The 17,329-nt window shown below is 32.5% G+C and overlaps 3 protein-coding genes across 3 annotated transcripts; 1 reads left to right on the forward strand and 2 right to left on the reverse strand.

The window, feature by feature from the left end:
• The first annotated feature begins 1,678 nt into the window (after positions 1 to 1,678).
• Positions 1,679 to 6,705, forward strand: LOC140827023 (epimerase family protein SDR39U1 homolog, chloroplastic-like). The gene is made up of 13 exons (XM_073189603.1): positions 1,679 to 1,771; positions 1,909 to 1,979; positions 2,164 to 2,239; positions 2,393 to 2,452; positions 2,850 to 2,968; positions 3,232 to 3,276; positions 3,390 to 3,468; positions 3,627 to 3,688; positions 3,792 to 3,894; positions 4,202 to 4,262; positions 4,609 to 4,679; positions 6,153 to 6,292; positions 6,380 to 6,705. The coding sequence occupies exons 2-13, from the start codon at positions 1,938 to 1,940 to the stop codon at positions 6,482 to 6,484; spliced, it is 963 nt and encodes a 320-aa protein (XP_073045704.1). The 5' UTR covers positions 1,679 to 1,771; positions 1,909 to 1,937; the 3' UTR covers positions 6,485 to 6,705.
• Positions 6,545 to 10,149, reverse strand: LOC140827024 (uncharacterized). Its single transcript, XM_073189605.1, has 9 exons — positions 9,889 to 10,149; positions 9,680 to 9,754; positions 8,890 to 8,914; positions 8,769 to 8,801; positions 8,409 to 8,530; positions 8,208 to 8,338; positions 7,749 to 7,972; positions 7,383 to 7,624; positions 6,545 to 7,186 (listed from the first exon to the last, which is right to left on the reverse strand). Exons 1-9 carry the CDS (start codon positions 9,895 to 9,897, stop codon positions 7,094 to 7,096), a joined length of 954 nt encoding a protein of 317 aa, XP_073045706.1. The 5' UTR covers positions 9,898 to 10,149; the 3' UTR covers positions 6,545 to 7,093.
• A 1,852-nt stretch (positions 10,150 to 12,001) lies between these two features.
• Positions 12,002 to 14,043, reverse strand: LOC140827025 (uncharacterized). The gene is made up of 2 exons (XM_073189606.1): positions 13,799 to 14,043; positions 12,002 to 13,172 (listed from the first exon to the last, which is right to left on the reverse strand). The coding sequence occupies exons 1-2, from the start codon at positions 13,965 to 13,967 to the stop codon at positions 12,307 to 12,309; spliced, it is 1,035 nt and encodes a 344-aa protein (XP_073045707.1). The 5' UTR covers positions 13,968 to 14,043; the 3' UTR covers positions 12,002 to 12,306.
• Positions 14,044 to 17,329: the final 3,286 nt, after the last annotated feature.

Raw genomic sequence — 17,329 nt, forward strand, 5'->3', positions numbered from 1 at the left:
CTGTGAGACAGGTCATCTCTATCGATATTCACAATAAAAAGTAATACGCTTAGGATGTGTTTGGTTGAGTGGATTAAATAAGGATAGATTAATAGTCAAATATTTATCGTTAAAATTTTAAGTTGTTTTAATAATCATTTTGACCCGGTTTAAGATCCAATTCTATGGACAACTATTTGATTAATAAAATTGGATCTTAAACCGGGTCAAAATGATTATTAAAACATCTTAAAATTTTAACGATAAATATTTGACTATTAATCTATCTTTATTTAATCCACTCAACCAAACACACCCTTAGCATAAAAGTAATATTTTTTTTTTATGTAAGACCTAAATAAGAGATATGTCTAACAAAATACGACCCGTAAGACCGTCTCACACAAATTTTTGCCTAAATTTCTTTCTAATTAGTAATTAATAGTCTTCGGCATAATATGCATTACATAGTTATATCAAATCCAAAAGATCACAATAAAAAAAAATCCAAATGATTTTTCAAAATTTTACTTTGAAAAATTGTTTTTATATCATGAGTAATTTTATATTTCGTATAAATTTTTTTAAATTTTGTAAAAATAAAATTGATGTATAAGTCTAGTAGTCATATCTTTTGACTTCTTAATTATCAAAATGTTTTTTTTGATGAAAAAATCAAAGTTTTTAAAATAAAATAGCATCTTAATTAGTCTATTAGACTATAGCCATATTTTTTGACTTTTTAATTGTCAAAATATTATTTTTTTGGATTTAAAAAAAAAAAAAAAAAGAAATTTTCAGCCAAACGCACTGATCTCACTTTGGATATGCTCCTTCTCAGTTTCCACTCTTCGCATTCCAGAGACTAATTAAGAATCTAAGATATTATTTTAATTTTTTCCTGCTATATAAATAATAAAGATAAATACTCTTTTTCTTTAGATAAATTACTTATAAATTAAAAAACAAACAGATATAATCAAAAGAAAAAAAAATGAATTTCATATACATAAGTTTCGAACCATTTCTATCCATAATTTTACAAACTAAAATTCATCCGTTTTCGCTTCTCTTACTTTTATATATATATATATATATATATATATATATATATATATATATATATATATATATATATATATATATATATATATATATATATTATAAGATAAGATATATATAATTAAAAAAAAAAATTTAAAATTGAGATATTTACATTAATATTATCTTGATATTATTGATTTTATTAATATATTAACTAATATCTTATATGTTTCTAATTTAATTTAATATAAACTTTACCAAGTAATTATTAAATATATACAATTAATGAATTCTTTTTTGTAATTTTATAAATTAACATACACAACAAAATAAATTTTATGTATATAGTCTTGGTGCTTCAATAACTAGGAAGAAAATATTTTTACATCTTGATATTTCATTTTATCAAATTTTAGTTTTAATTCGTTATATATTTTTTATATTTAATCATTTTTCGAACGTGACACATGTATAGAAACATATAAACACGATCGATGAAAAATAACTAAATTTATCAAAAATAAAAATATGAGACTAAACTGAAATTTGATCGTAATTATATAATATACCAAAAATACAATTAAAAAATAAATCTTTCGCTGGTGGTGACAGTCGTTTACTTCAAGCTCACATTTTTATATGAAAAATGCGCGGTCAAAGAAAGGCAACAAAGCAGGCACGAAACAAACATAAAAGAATACTTTTGCTGCCTTGATTTCTCCAAAATTTTGTGCGTACCTACTAACAGGTCCGTTTCTCTATCTCACCACTTCATGCCAAAACTCGAGTTTTTTTTTTTTTTTCATTTCACTGAAAATAACGTTGTTTCTTGATGAGTACTAATTTGATCGTCACAAGAAATTTTTGTTCTGTTTCATTTTGTAGGAGTTATTTTGGAAGGGTGGTAAAGAATCATGTCTTTCAGTGGTGGCAGTGATTCTGGGGTACCTCGGAAGGTGATGTTGCTTCAATACCATTTATCCTTCTCGTTTAAGATTGTGTTTTTGCCCATTAATATGTCTATTTAGTTAAAAATATATATTCTGATTAGGAGATTTGGCCTTGAGCGTGGGCATATACGTTAAAATGCTAGTGGCCCTCGCGTGGTAAGATTTTACTTTCTTTTTCCTTTCGATGCAGGCCAATGAAATGGTGGTTTCAATAACTGGAGCCACTGGGTTTATCGGTAAAAGGTTGGTGCAAAGATTGCTTGCAGGTATCATATCAGGATATGCTGCTCTGCACCTTATCTTTCTTGTCGAAATATTTAAAATAATTGACTCGGTGCGCTGATTGCTGGTGTGTTATTCGCCCGATTATATAGTGAATGTGTATAATCCATTTTCTATACATCATCTTCGAAATGCAGATAATCACGGTGTTCACGTTTTGACGCGGTCTAGATCAAGCGCCCTGTCAGTTTTTCCAGGTAAGAATGTAATGAAGTTATATTCTTGAAATTCCTTTTTGCGGGTTAGCTTAGCACGAGTTTCATGAATTGTGATTGCAAGGCTTGTGAAATGAGATAGATAACACGAATCTCGTTGTTTCTGTGGGTTATTGTAGAGCTTTTGTTGTAAAATAAAGTCCCTTTCTCGTTTGCTCTTCGAATGAGAAACGAAAAGCTGCTTAAAATCCCTTTTTAGTTTCTTTTCCATTCATCTCTCCTTTTTCGTTTCTTTCCTACTTCGTTCTTTATAAACTTAACATGATCCAAGAATACAAAATTTTGTTTTCCCATATCATTTTCGACGTTCTTTCTCATTTTTGTGGATGTCTCAAAGTCCATCTGGTTTCATAATTTTTTTTTCTCACGAAATGTTTAGTCGAGGAGTTTCCCAAAGTTGTAATAGCGGAGGAGCTGGAGTGGAAAGACTCCATTCGAACTTCGACTGCAGTCGTGAATTTGGCCGGACAGCATATAACCACGAGATGGACTCCTGAGGTATGTTTTGAGATACCTAAAATAAAATTTTATTTTTTGTCCCTTGTTTGTTTGATGGTACAACTGGCGAGTTCATCTGTGCTTTCGAGTTCACTCTAGGTGATAGCTGCTTCTTTTTTCTTGCAATAAATGATTCTTAAATTGCTTTTGACTTTTTTTTAGCACTTTTCACTGTTCAAAATTTGAGTGCATGATCATACCTGTATAACCTACACATCACAAGTTTGTTTATGAACAAATTGATCTTAATGCAATGTTTACAGGTGAAGAAAGAAATCAAGGACAGCAGGATTAGGACAACCTCAAAGGTTTGTTTCATTATACTCTAAAAAGTTTTGTTCAGTCATGAATTTGATACCTAGAATTAATGGTATCCCCTTGTATTTACTGTTCGATCAATTGCAAAAATTGAATTGTGTAGGTCGTAGACATAATAAATAGTTCACCAGATGAATGTCGTCCAAAGGTTTTGATCAGTTCATCTGCATGTGGCTACTATGGTATGTATGTTTGAATTTCTATTTTCATCTAAGTATTTTGTATTCATTCGATAAATTTGTGATATCCAATTTTTTTGGCTAATGAGATATTGTACCATCAAACTTAAATGGTTTATCATAATGATTTCTTATGGAATAATTGCAAACCTAACTCTCAGGTACTAGTGAAACTCTTACATTTGATGAGCAAAGCCCACCGGGAACTGATTATTTGGCTGAGGTATTTGAGACTAAAATTTTCTAGGGTCGTAGTTTTTATGAATTGTTTATAAATATTGACATCAATATCCATTTTATATACACGAAGTTTTATGGTTTTCCAGGTTTGTAGAGAATGGGAAGAAGCTGCTCAAAAAGTCAATACAAACGTTAGACTCGTGGTGTTTCGTATTGGTGTTGTACTCGGATTAGAGGGTGGTGCTTTAGGTCTGGTTTATTTCTTTCTTAAATCCTTGTCAGTTTTTTGCTTGGCTTTAAATTGTGTCTTCTTTGTTGCATTCTAAATGCTTCTCTTGAATCGATATACTCGCGTGAACAAATCTACTGAAAGTTTGGATGAATTTTGAATTTTCTTGGATTGTTAATCCATGAAATTAGTGCGATTGATCAAAATCTTCAACTCTGTGTTTGATGCGGCTGCTAGCATCCTGGCAATGAAATATGTGTCTTTCACACTATTCATACAAGTCGTTTTGATGTTACAACTGATGGGACTCTTGCTGAATCTCTGCAGCTAGTATGATACCTGCCTTCAAGAAGTATGCCGGCGGGCCAATGGGCACCGGAAACCAGTGGTACTGCCCCTAAACTTTGTCTCACAAGCAAAGACAGAACCAGAAATTCGATGAGAGGGTTACATTAACTATCATATGAAACTATATATCATATAAAATAAATTAACTTTTTTTTTCCTCTGAGGTGGGAAGGCCAAACTAGTACTTAAGAAACAAAATCAACTATGCACTTTGAGCTATGTATCGGCCTCCTTGTTGGGTCTTCCCCCCGCTGTTTGCCATTTGTGAACACAATTTTTTGGGTTGTATCTCATGATCTTGTATTCACCGGTCGCTGTGTGTTGCGTCTCTGTACGTCATAGTTTCTTGTTGTTTGAAACATAATTTGGCCTTTCTTTTTGTGCAGGTTTCCATGGATTCATATGGATGACCAAATAGACATGATCCTTGAAGCTATATCCAATCCTGCTTATACAGGTGTGTTTTTTCCTCCATATCTTTTTTGGGTTATGAACTCGAATTGCGTGGATGATCTTCAAATTGTGACGGATTAACAAGTGCACTAAGTCCCATTCTTGAATCCAAAACTTGTTCCTAACCGGATAAACCGAAAAAACCGAAAATCCATAATTAAAAAACGATTATAAACGAACCGAAAAACGATAATAATTGGATTGAATGCATTATTTTGGTGGTTTTGGATGCAAACCGTAAAACCGAACGACCGAAAAAAGGAGAAATGACGGTCATAATGTTATTTCTTAGTAGTTATTTGGTTGCAGATGATATTAGGAATGAAGCATTCTTTTTGCAATAATGTTAGTTGATTAATTCAACTCTCACGTAGCATATTAGAGAGTGTTTTTGTTTATTTTAAACGATTCTTCTATAGATTATTTCGAAATAGACGAGAAAGAAAAGTAAAGTGTTGGAAATAAAATTAATAATCTAAATTGAGTGTTTGGACAAAAATTATTTCAAATTTAATTTTAATAAAATGACAATAATATCTTTAATCTATATATCTTTTTAATTATTTAAATTTTGGTACACACTACTGACATTTTATTTATATAATTATTATTACTTTTTGAATATTTTGTATCAAAAATCTTTTTATCATATGAATGCTTGAAAATTAATATAAGATTAATAAAATAACACAAATTTTTTTTTGTATAAATGCAGAAAATTATGTCAATTTTTTTTTATGGAAATGAAAATTATACAAAAATACAAAATATTTTTTAAAAAATAAATACTTGTAATAAAATATGAATGGAATTTTATGAGTTCCATTCGAAACTCTTAAAAACTGATAGATAAATAAAATTTAACATTTTACAAAATCTCCAAAAATATTTATAAAAATTAAGAGCAATTATGTAATATGATAAATTTTACTTTATTTTTTGGTTAAAAATTATAGAAGTTGAAACAGAAACCGACATTTACAAACACCTCAAAAACACTCTCACCCAACAAAAACCAAAAAAATACTTCCTAAACTCTTCGTTCTGCGTGATTATGTTCGGTACGTTAAACGCAATAAATCAAAGATGACAAACTTGAATAATGCATTACAAATTAATATTTTACACTAATTAAGCTATGTTTGCACGCAATTCAAAAATAATTGAATGTTAAACAAACATTGCTGAGTTGCATGAAATCGACATGGATCATGCTGAACTTCGTGCAACGTTTCCAACTCTTTGGTGTTCTCCACGACTCTTTTGATGTGTCCTTTGGCTTCACTTCAGTCAATCAGGCTTTGAGGTGTTCGTAAAATGCATGCGAGATAATTCGTTTTGAATTACATGTTATTTATTTACAAGTTAAAAATACTTGAACTGTTCTGTGACAGTTGTTTATACCACTGGTTCCCAAAACTCAATCATGTTGCCCTCATCCCTCAGAGTATCCTAATTTACTACGTCTAAATAACAGGAGCCTTCAACACCTCTGCTCCAAACCCTGTTCGGCTTTCGGAATTTTGCACTCATCTGGGATCGGTCTTGGGTCGACCCTCTTGGTTGCATATCCCGTCTTTTTTCCTCAGATTTGCACTTAAAGAAGGTGCATATGTGGTATGATCTCTTCTCTCATTCCTCCTATTTAAGTAAAGTCTTAGGTGGTGCATGAGCTGACATTACAATGTTTGGCACTCGTTTAAGCTTTTGGAAGGGCAAAACATGGTTCCCAAGAAAGTGATGGAACTCGGGTATGTGTTCAAATATCCCAATGTGAAGGATGCTTTGACAGAAATCTGCCGTGGATAGACTGATTTGGTATGTGGACTTTAGTACAATTTACGGACTTCCTACTGGAAAATTTTTGTAATTGTGTGCGACGAATAAAGATTGATTGGATGATTAATGTGTGGACTCTTGATTTTCTTTTTTTTCCCATTCTAAAGTTATTTTCCATGTAATCGTTCAAAAGAAAATTATTTTCCATGTATAATATGAGCCTTGAAAAGGGTATGCTGTGTTTTCGACAAGACGACAACAAGCCTCAATGGTCTCAGCGTGCATCTAGTGTTCAAGTCATCTCTGAGACAGATGTACATATTTTCCACGCCAAGTTTTTAGTATTTCAAATCTCAAAGACATGTTTATGATTCAAGTATGCAAATTTGTGGGTCATGCCGAATTACTCTGTTTTTGTTTAAACTTGTTTTAACTAAATCAGTTCAAATATATTTTAAACCAAATTTGAATGCCTATTATTTTATTTTTGATAGTTTGCGAGCTACGCATGTTTTCAATAAAGTTCGATAACCAAGTTTGGATTAACAACTATTGTTTTTCCATACCTTTGAACGATAAAGTTTCAGCGCCAAAATAACATGAGAAAATATAAAGTTTATACGAATATAGAATATATAATCAACCCATCAGTGAGTACTTCTTCCCAGAAAAGGCCTGGAATTTTGGTTCTTCATTCTTTGGCGGCTCTTGCTTGGTGCCTTTTGAAGTGTCCTACAGTATAAGAAAACCATAATGAAACATGAAGGGATTACAAGAACATTGGTTTTTTTAAATTTTTTTCTTACTTTTAGCTCCATAACTGAAATTATTTGATTATTTACAAATATACTAATACTAAAAATGAAATATCTATGTTGGTTTTTTGTAAGTGAGAGAAAGATACGATGAGGTGGGGGGAAATAGAGACCTTTGAGGCTTGATGAGAGCGATCTGTATTTGAACCAAATACGAGCCTCCCTTGAGAAAGGCGATTTTTACTTAGTGAACTGAAACTTGCTGTCGAAGCTTGCCCACTAGCAGTAAGAGCATCAGTTTTTACGTTTGATGTAACTGGTGCAGGCTGGGTTATCAGAGGAGTCCCATCTAACCGTCTTGCAATACCGGTAAAAGGACTGAACTTCGGTCCGGTCTCAGCTGGAGGCTCCAGACCTGCACATCCAAAAATGGGCATAAGATAGTTCAGCTGGTAGTTCAAGAAAAATATCGACACATGCCCTTGATATCATAATGCCAAGAAGAGCGCATGTCAATATGGCAATTATCAAAATTGTACCTTCTGTTGGTGGTTTGCCTTTTGTGATGGATACAGAAGGTTTTTCGGGCTCCTTGTAATCGAGAGGAGGAGCAAAGTCCACTTCACAATCAGTTTCGATAATACTTATGGCATTAGAAGGCTTTGCATCGATGATATCTATGTAGTACTTTCTATTATTATAGGCCACCATGATGCTATCCCCAGTGCTGAAGCAGGAATAATTCCTCAGCGTTGTCTCCAAGCTGCAACAAAATTTTAATGGAACATCAAACTTGAATGATGTCTTTACTATAGATAAGAAACGAAGTTTTTCAAAACGATGCAACATATATGTGGGTATGTGCACACGCACTAGTTTCGTATTCACATCCAGACAAGCAAAACCTGTGTGATGCAAATTGGGTGCGCTAAATGTTGCATCTACGTTTTATGTTCAAGATTCACGATAGGATGAATAAATCTTATCTCAACACTCACATAGCTTTTGGATTAGAGATATCCAAGAAGTCCTTTGTGTGGGGTTGCAATTTAACATATGTACCCTTGGGAAGAGTCACATTTTTCACTTGTACAAAATCTCCTTCTTGTAATAACAGATTCTCCATCATCTGTAAGATGACATTACAATCAAATGTTGTCCAGAAAAGGTTGTAAAACAACGAGATGTTCTGGACATACCCAGTAAGGCATGTACATTGTGCCTTCTTCTGCAATGAACTCCAGAACCCCACAGTGGGAAACCCGCTCAGTGAAAGCATTTTGAATCTCAAATAACATAGGATAATCAATATGAAGTGATGCTGCATGATAAGGGCAATTTCAATTTATATTAAACTTTAAAGACCAATAGCTAGTCAAGCATCGGAAAGGTAGAAAACACACCCCACACCCCAATCTATATTAAACCTTAAAGACCAATAGCTAGTCAAGCATCGGAAAGGTAGAAAACACATCCCACACCCCCAACCAACCCCACCCACCCCCCCACCCCCCAAAAAAAAAAAGAACAGTGTGAACCACACAAGAAAGGAGAACTACCGAGACGATCAAGAGCTGATGGAGGCATGATGACTGGAACAAGAACAAAAACAAATTAAAAAAATTAGCCAATGAAATATCCTTAACTTGCCAACAGTGGTAGAAGCATAAGTTGTTTTACCTTTGTCACCATTTTCTATCTGAGACTGCAAAATCAAGAAAGTGGGAAAATTAAAATCATCCCAAATCTAATAAATTGACAATATCTAAGCCAGTGTTTTTATAACCGGACCGTTAATCGAACCGGTCAAGCCTTAAAAAATTGTTCAACCGGTTCCACCGAACGGTCGAACCGGATCAATAAAATTAATATTTTATTTATTTTATATAATAAATAAAATAGTAAAATATTGATTATTTATGTTTTTATAGTTTTTACTTAATTTTTAAGATGAAAATTACACAAATATCCAAATAACCGGTTCAACCGGTTCAAAATGGTTCAACCGGTTTTTCCGGTTTAACCGGGTTTTAACCGGTTTTTTCCGGTTAAACCTGTTTTCCGGGTTTTTACTTTTCTCCGGACCGGTCTAGAGGCCGGTTCGCGGTTGAACCGGTCCGACCGGCCGGTCCGGTCCGGTTTGGAGAACATTGATCTAAGCAATGCTTGGCATAAATAATAGCAGCAATACTAAGCGTATTACACTATTACTGGTTCTGTTCCAAAGAAAATCTTGAACATTAGAGGACATAATCAGAGATACAAGAGTGCAATACATTAAAGTAGCCACAAACAGAATCGGTAAAATAACTCTAATTTTGCCTCTAATTGCTTGGGTGGTTTTCAAATCCATGAACGCAAATCTTCAACTTTAATTATAAGTTATTTTTCAATTCAAAACAATATGGTTCAAATCCTCAGTTATAAAAACCAAGAGGAACCCAAAAGTTTTAAAAGGAAGCCTTCCAACCTTGTCAATAAAGGAAGCAGGATAACACCGGTATGTTTGCTCAAATGATGCTCCATGGTATCCATATCGACCAAACTGAAATAGAATAGATCACTTGTGATTAAAGCAAAACCATCTGATACCCTAATACCAATATTTTATCTATCGTCATAATTGAAACACAAAATTGTGAATAATTCTAAATCTGAATTCTTTTTCTCAATGCATACCATGTCCATGTTTAATTTATCTCAGGCAACACCAACACGTGCGCAAATATCTTGGTTTTCGCGCAAAAAGGTAAAGAAACTCCCGCTAATTGTCAACTCGGGCAAAGAATTTGAACCGTAGAAGCGGAAGTCCAATTTCCGGAAGTTTATTAGGGTTCTAGAGAACTTCAGAATCCAACTCAAATCGCAGGTGATTGCAGGATTCAAACTGAAGTGAGATTTATAAGCCTCGAGACGAGAGTTGTAAGACATGGACTCTTTTTATACACGCAGGATTTGATTGGGCTTGCGAACTGTTATCTAAAGTAAAGCCCATTTAAAATTGAAAATCATAAAAAGGCTTCCCATTAAAAAAAAAAAAATTCACATTTTTATTGATCAATTTTTTGTGATACAAAACTCCAACTCGATCTGATTCATAAAAAAATATTTTTTTATTTTAAATATAAATCAGGTTGATCCGTTTCACGAGGAAAAATTCGTAAAACCGTCTTATAAAAGATCTACATTTATTTTATTCCATTATATATATGAAAAATTACCATAAAAACTTAATTAAGAAAGTTTCATATTCAAAACACCTTATTAACTAACAAAAATTTATTATAATTTATTTACTTAATTATGCATACTTTATTTGATTCTACAATATAAATTCAAATATTTTAAGGGGCGAATCATCGACTTAATTGGTAAAAATTTGTCATTCTACAACAAGAGTAATACTCAATTATATATTTAAATAAATACTCAATCGAAAATTGCACACACACACACACAAATATCCATAATGTAATCTAAGGGGAGTGTATTCAATGTAGGAGATTTATTGATTTTTTAATGACTTTTGTAGATTTTAAAAGTCTAGATATATTCAATTTAGACTTTTACATACTATATAGAAGTCTACTAGTATTCAAAATAGACTTTCATAGAGTTTTAAAAAGTCAGGTGGTATTCATTGACTTTTAAAAACTCTATAAAAGTCTATAAGTATTCAAATTTTCAATAGACTTTTAGTAACTTCATGAAATTCATCAACATACAAACATTAAAGGCTAATGTACAACATAAATTGTCAAAAATTGTATTGGTTCAACCCAAAGATTTGGATAGATTTTTAAAACTGTTAACTCATACACAATCTATTTATTTATCTCTGTGACGCTTCACATCATCTCTTTTCTTATCTTATCTTCTCTCCTCTCATCTATCTCCATCACTCTCTCAAATTTTGGAATTTTATCTCTATATATATTTTCATCTTTCCTATTTTAATTTTTCATTTTTTCATTTAATAATTTTTTATTTTAATATCATATGAAATTTTGAATTCCATAATTGATTTTTGATTTTTAATTTATGATTTATACAAATTAATGTAATATGCAATAATAATAAAGATGATCCAAAAAAATATCGCTTAATTCTTAATAATTGAATAGCTCGCAACAACCATAATTTTTAAATTTATTTTAACATTTTCAATTTTAATTAATACGTAAGCTATGATATTTTTATACAAAATTATATACACATAAATATTCTTTTCACATGCATATTATCAATTTAAAAACAAAGTTACAGAGATTAATCAATTGATGTATTTTAAAAAATTTACAAGCATGCATACAAACCCACATATATACACATATAAGGATTAAATGATCTAACTTTAAATAAATAAATTCATTTATTAATATAAATAGTGAAAAATTATTTCAAACAGAATATGTTATATAGGTTAATTAATTATTAGTTCAAATAAATTAATAAAAATAATATATTATAATTAAGTACAAATATTTTAAATTCTATAAAAATCTTATAAAAAAATCTACACGAATCCAAATAAATTCGTTTATAAATCTGTGAGATTCTGTAAAAATAAATAAAAATCTATCAAATTCATAAAAGTCTATTATTGGAAAAAGTAATTAAAACTCTGAATTGAATACATCCCACTGAATTTGCTTATTATGTACGTGTCTTGATCTTATAAATATAAATGAGGTTATATTTTGACTTACTCGAAAAATATTGATATGTCCAGTATTATGTCAGTACTTAATAAAAGAAATCATAAACCAAAACACAAAATAATTTACAAAACCAAAACCATATCAAATAATAAATAGTTCGTGCGTGAAATAGAAGGACTTTTTCAAGAAATGTACAAGGAATTGAATCTGATTTTCAAAGCAAAACAGAACAAAAATATAAGACTGTACGTACACAACTTACGAATTGAACCACAACAAAACACATTCTTTAGTCTTCAATATAACTTTTCTCTCGTGATCAAACATGAGAGCCTTTATCCATAAAGCTGCAACCTAGTTCAATTTCTCACTTAAACCCTTTTAAATCAATCAAACAACATTGCCAACATCCTTTAAATCGGATTCGAGAAAAGTTTTAAGGATGGTGAGGGGGCAGTGGTGGGAAATTAAATCCATATTTAGGATGGTGGAAGTACTTTGGAGGAAACTTAGGCAAAGGAGGAAGCTTAGGGAGCGGCGGGCATGGAGGCTTGTACGATGGAACAGCCGGAGGAAGTGGCTTGAATTCAGGAGCCGGCTTGGAGACTGGTGGCTTTGGCTTATAGACGACAGGAACTGGTGGCTTTGGCTTGTAGACCGGAACCGAAGGCTTTGGCTTGTAGACTGGTGGCTTTGGCTTGTAGACCGGAACCGATGGCTTTGGCGTGTAGACCGGGGGCAGTGGAGGGAGTGGTTGGACTACCGGCGGCGTGTAGATGACGGGAGCCGGTGGTTGCTTGTGGTGGAAGAGAGGAGGAAGCGGCGGAAACGGGGAAAGAGGCGGCAAAGAATGGGAGCCTTTGAGCCATGGGTGGGGGCTTAGTGGGGGAAGTGGAGGCCAATGATAGCTTTTGAGCCATGGGTGGGGGCTGAGTGGGGGGAGAGGAGGCCAAGAATGGTAGCTTTTGAGCCACGGGTGGGGGCTCAGCGGGGGGAGAGGTGGCTGGTGGAAGTAGGACGAGAAGGTTTTGGAAGCACACGGGGCGGTGGTGAACTGCAGATTTGTGGATAGGCTGAAGGTTTTAGCGCCGTTGGTTTGGGATTTGAGCACGATCTTGGAGGCATCGAGGCCGCCGTGGGAGGGGCAGGGCACGGCGGCGGCGCTGTGGATCTGGACGTAACAGTTCTGGTTGGGTTCGTGTGAGATTGAGATCTTGAATTTGCCGTTTTTTTGGATATCAGCGTCGCCCATTCTTTTGGTTTCGCCATTTTCTAGCTTGCAGTCCACGCTCACACGAAGCCCTGCATGCAACGTTGCTTAAATATCCTTTTAACATCAATTCTCTTTACAAATTGATTTCTATTATTAAAAAAAAATTGAAAATATATTAGGTTTCCGGTGAAGATCAGACAATAACTCAAGATTATGAATAATAATAACAACAACAATAATAATAATAATAATAAAATTCTCACGAATTTTTCAATTTCGAAAAGTGTAAATCACACCGTTGCATGAGAAAATCCAATCGAACGAAAGAAAAAACCATATAATTAATCATCAAATACAAAAATTATATTATATGTATAATTTGTATTTGAAATATTAAAATAAATGTTACCATGATCAGTATTATATATTATACTCAACTCCCTGATTTACCGAGAGATTAGTATATAAAACTCCAGAAAATGTTCACAATATTTAATATATATAGCGTAAGATCATATTACATATATCATATAAGACGGATAAATTCAACATGAATTTTATATAAACTCTATATAATGAATCGAAAATCCAAAAGTTATATGACTGAATTAAATATATATATATATATATATATATTATCGAACATTTAGAAGAAATTATAACTCAAAATTTCCTGTGCATGGATTGTGTCAGAAAGGTATGCAAGAGTTAATACCTGAAAATGCCTGAGTGGATTTAATGTTGTATGTCTTGCAATCAGCACATTCTGCAGTCCCTACGACTTCCACTGCCACTGTCTGTTCATCTGCAGTACTGCATAAACTCACTGCAAATGATAGACATACCAAGAAAATGCCCCAACAGGCTCTTTCACAAGCTCTCATTTGAATGGTTACAGCTGTATATTTTCCTGAATGCAGGTTTGCAGAACTGAGTTCTTGGTTATATAGACCACATATCCTTGGGGAAATATATGTTATTTTTTAAAAAAATTAAAATAACACGGACATATATTAATGGTGTCACATGAGTTTAGGTCCCATTGATCATAACTCGGAAGAAGAAAAATATATGTATTAGTTGGCAGACTCGTGAATTATAATGACTGGCGATTTTGTATATTTTTAGAGATTAAACATCATAGTTTTCGAATAATTAGAAGAAAAAGAATGGAATTTATATGTTTAAATGAAGAGGATTTAGCAGGAAAATGTGGGCACATGCAATGGCCTTTATTATGCTCATTGAATGAGGTTCAACTGCTCCTTTCGTCCTTTCTACCTGTAAACCTACTTCCCAACTCTCTTAAAGACACTTAAAAATGGACACTGAAATCTTGAAGGGAATGGGTGTTCATTGCTAGGGCATTATCGCGCAGTACTTGAATAAAAAATAGTGATGCATTCCATTCCAAAAGACATCACACAGGGTTGAAAAATTGTTTAGCTAAGTTGTGGATACCTAGTCACTACAAGAAAAACAGTTTTTACCCGTTGTGGTAGGTAGAATTTGCGACGGTTTTCAACAGTTTTAAAAATTTTATCTTGTTTAGCTAAATTGTGGATAAAATCCGTTGTCGTAGCCTTTTTAAAACTGTTGTAACTGAGGGTGTTGTTGAAAGTCCGTTCAACGACAATGGTTTTTACCCGTTGTGGTAGGTAGAATTTGCGACGATTTTTCAACACCGTCCCTAATAATTTTAGCAACGGTTTTACACCAAACCGTCGCTAATTAGCGACGGTTAAGTCAACTTTCGCTAATTTAGCGACGGTCTTTGTATGATAACCGTCGCTAATATTAGCGACGGTCTTGTATCATTATTTTCGTCGCTAAATTGTTTCGAAAAATAAAAAAAAATTGTTTAATAATTTAATAAATCTAAAAGAAACTAACAATTGAAACTAAAATCGTGTAAGAGAGATAAATTTTAAGTGTTATGAAGAAGTGAGAAAAATTTTATGTGTTATGAAGTAGTGAGAAAAATTTTAAGTGCTGTGTAAAGTGATAAAAATTGTGTATGAGAAAAAAAAATTATGTGTTATGAAGTAGTGAGAAAATTTGAAGTGTTGTGTCAAGTGATAAAATTGTGTAAGAGAGAAAAATTTTAAATATTATAAAGTATTGAAAAAAAATTTAAGTGTTGTGTGAAGTGATAAAATTGTGTAAGAGATAAAAATTTTAAGTATTGTGGGGGAAAATGGAAAGAAAATGGAGATATTTATAGAGAGTTTGCGTGGGATCTGGTTAGAAACTAAAACCGTTGTTAAAAACTATACGACGACGGTTTTTTAAAAAAAACTGTTGTCGTAGACGCGTTGTCGTTGGGCGTTTTTCTTGTAGTGAGTGGTTTCAAAAACTAACTTAAAACACACACACACACACACCATAGTTAGGGTTGAATTTGAACTTCGCATATACCTATTTATAATCGTTAGGTTCGATGGATGAGATAATGAATAACGTATGACACACACACACACACAAAGTGGCAGAGCCATAAATATGGCTCTGTCATGGGCTAGAATTTTAAACTCTAAAATCTTTTAATATTTTAAATTGATCTACCGAGCTAATATCATATTATTCCAAAATTATACAAAATTTACATATAAATTTTTGTAAAAAAAATTGGGTCACTTGCATCAAACAATTACACCCAAGAAAAAAAAAATTAACCGTGGATGATAACTCTAGATCTTGCTTTTGAAATTAATTCAATCTCCACAAAATGTAACCTAGGGTTTTCAATTCTCAAGATTAATACTATATGGTGCAGGGGCGGATTTAGTGTAGGGCGAACGGGATTTAGTGTAGGGCGAACGGGGGCCACGAACCCCCCAAAAAATTTTAAAAAAAATTTAGTATATATTAATTTTTTAAACTAAATATATAAACAGATATATATATATATGGCCCCTCAAAATGAATGATACGTCCATGTATCTCAGTGGCTAAAGTCAATTATAATGTTTGCTCCGCCCGATTTCGAAACCTGATCCCTTTTTTTTTTGGCTTAGCGACGGTTGTGACGAAAACCGTCGCAAAATCCGCGACGGTTTCTTATAACCGTCGCCATATAGCGACGGTCGTTGAGAAAACCGTCGCAAAATAAACTAAGCGGCCCTCCAGTGTCGAAATCCTAGATTCGCCCCTGATATGGTGTACCTAAGTAGTTAGGTTATCTGCTTGGATTGGCTAGCTAGTTCAACTTGTGTTACTATATTGTGCGTGTGTGAGAATTAATTGGACGCCCACATTTAATCCAATATCCTTAAAATGAAATATTAAGACACTAATTTAAAGCAGATGATAATAAGTACAGAAACCTATAATTATCCAAAATTATATAGTAATAGGCAATGCTTTCTGTTTAAGAAACATTAATAAAGGATTTTATAGGCATACATCACGATATTGAAGGTATTTTGATATTTCTCTCTAAATTTTTATTTATACCAGTATATTAAAAAATTCTTTCATATCTAATTTTACAATCCAAACTTTACTAAAAAATTAAATTATTTCTTTCAATATTTTAGAAAGAAAGGCTTTATCGCCCTTGCTTTTTATATGTTTACATGAAATTATGGTAAAAAATATTGCTTTTCATGACAATTATAGATCGGATGAATCTATCATTTTGATATGTTTATATATATATATATTGGAAAACGTTCCCAAAAAAATTAATTAATCATATGTTTATAAAGATAAAACAACATTATTATATATATCTTTATATCAAAATGTATTTTCTCATTGTCAGTAGAAAACAATAAAATATTTAATGCTGATGTCTATAATTTTGTGAATATATTGATTTGACGTATGAATGTACGGTTAATATTTATTGGGAAAAAACAATACATCTACAAAATTAAAAAGATCACCAGGCATTAATTATTTTATTGTTTTCTACAGACAGAATGAGGATGTCATTTCTCTCTGTCTCAATTCAAGCTGAAAGATCCAATACTTTCCGGTTTGGAGATTTAAAAGTGATATTAATGAATTTGGCGAGGCAGTTAGAATATTGTTGGATTTATTAAGTGATGCTGACCACTGATTTTTTTAGATGCATGGAAGACACAAAAAATAAATTCAAAGGATTCTTACCAAGTATTATGACAACAGATGCTAATGATGGCCTTTTATCTTTAGCATTTGTGGTAGTTGAGACAGAGAACGATGCTAATTGAGAATTGTTGTGTTTGAAATTGACGAGTTTCCCAAAATTGTATAGCTT

The sequence above is a fragment of the Primulina eburnea genome, chromosome 3 (assembly GCF_022965805.1).
Source record: "Primulina eburnea isolate SZY01 chromosome 3, ASM2296580v1, whole genome shotgun sequence".
Classification (NCBI taxonomy): Eukaryota; Viridiplantae; Streptophyta; class Magnoliopsida; order Lamiales; family Gesneriaceae; genus Primulina; species Primulina eburnea.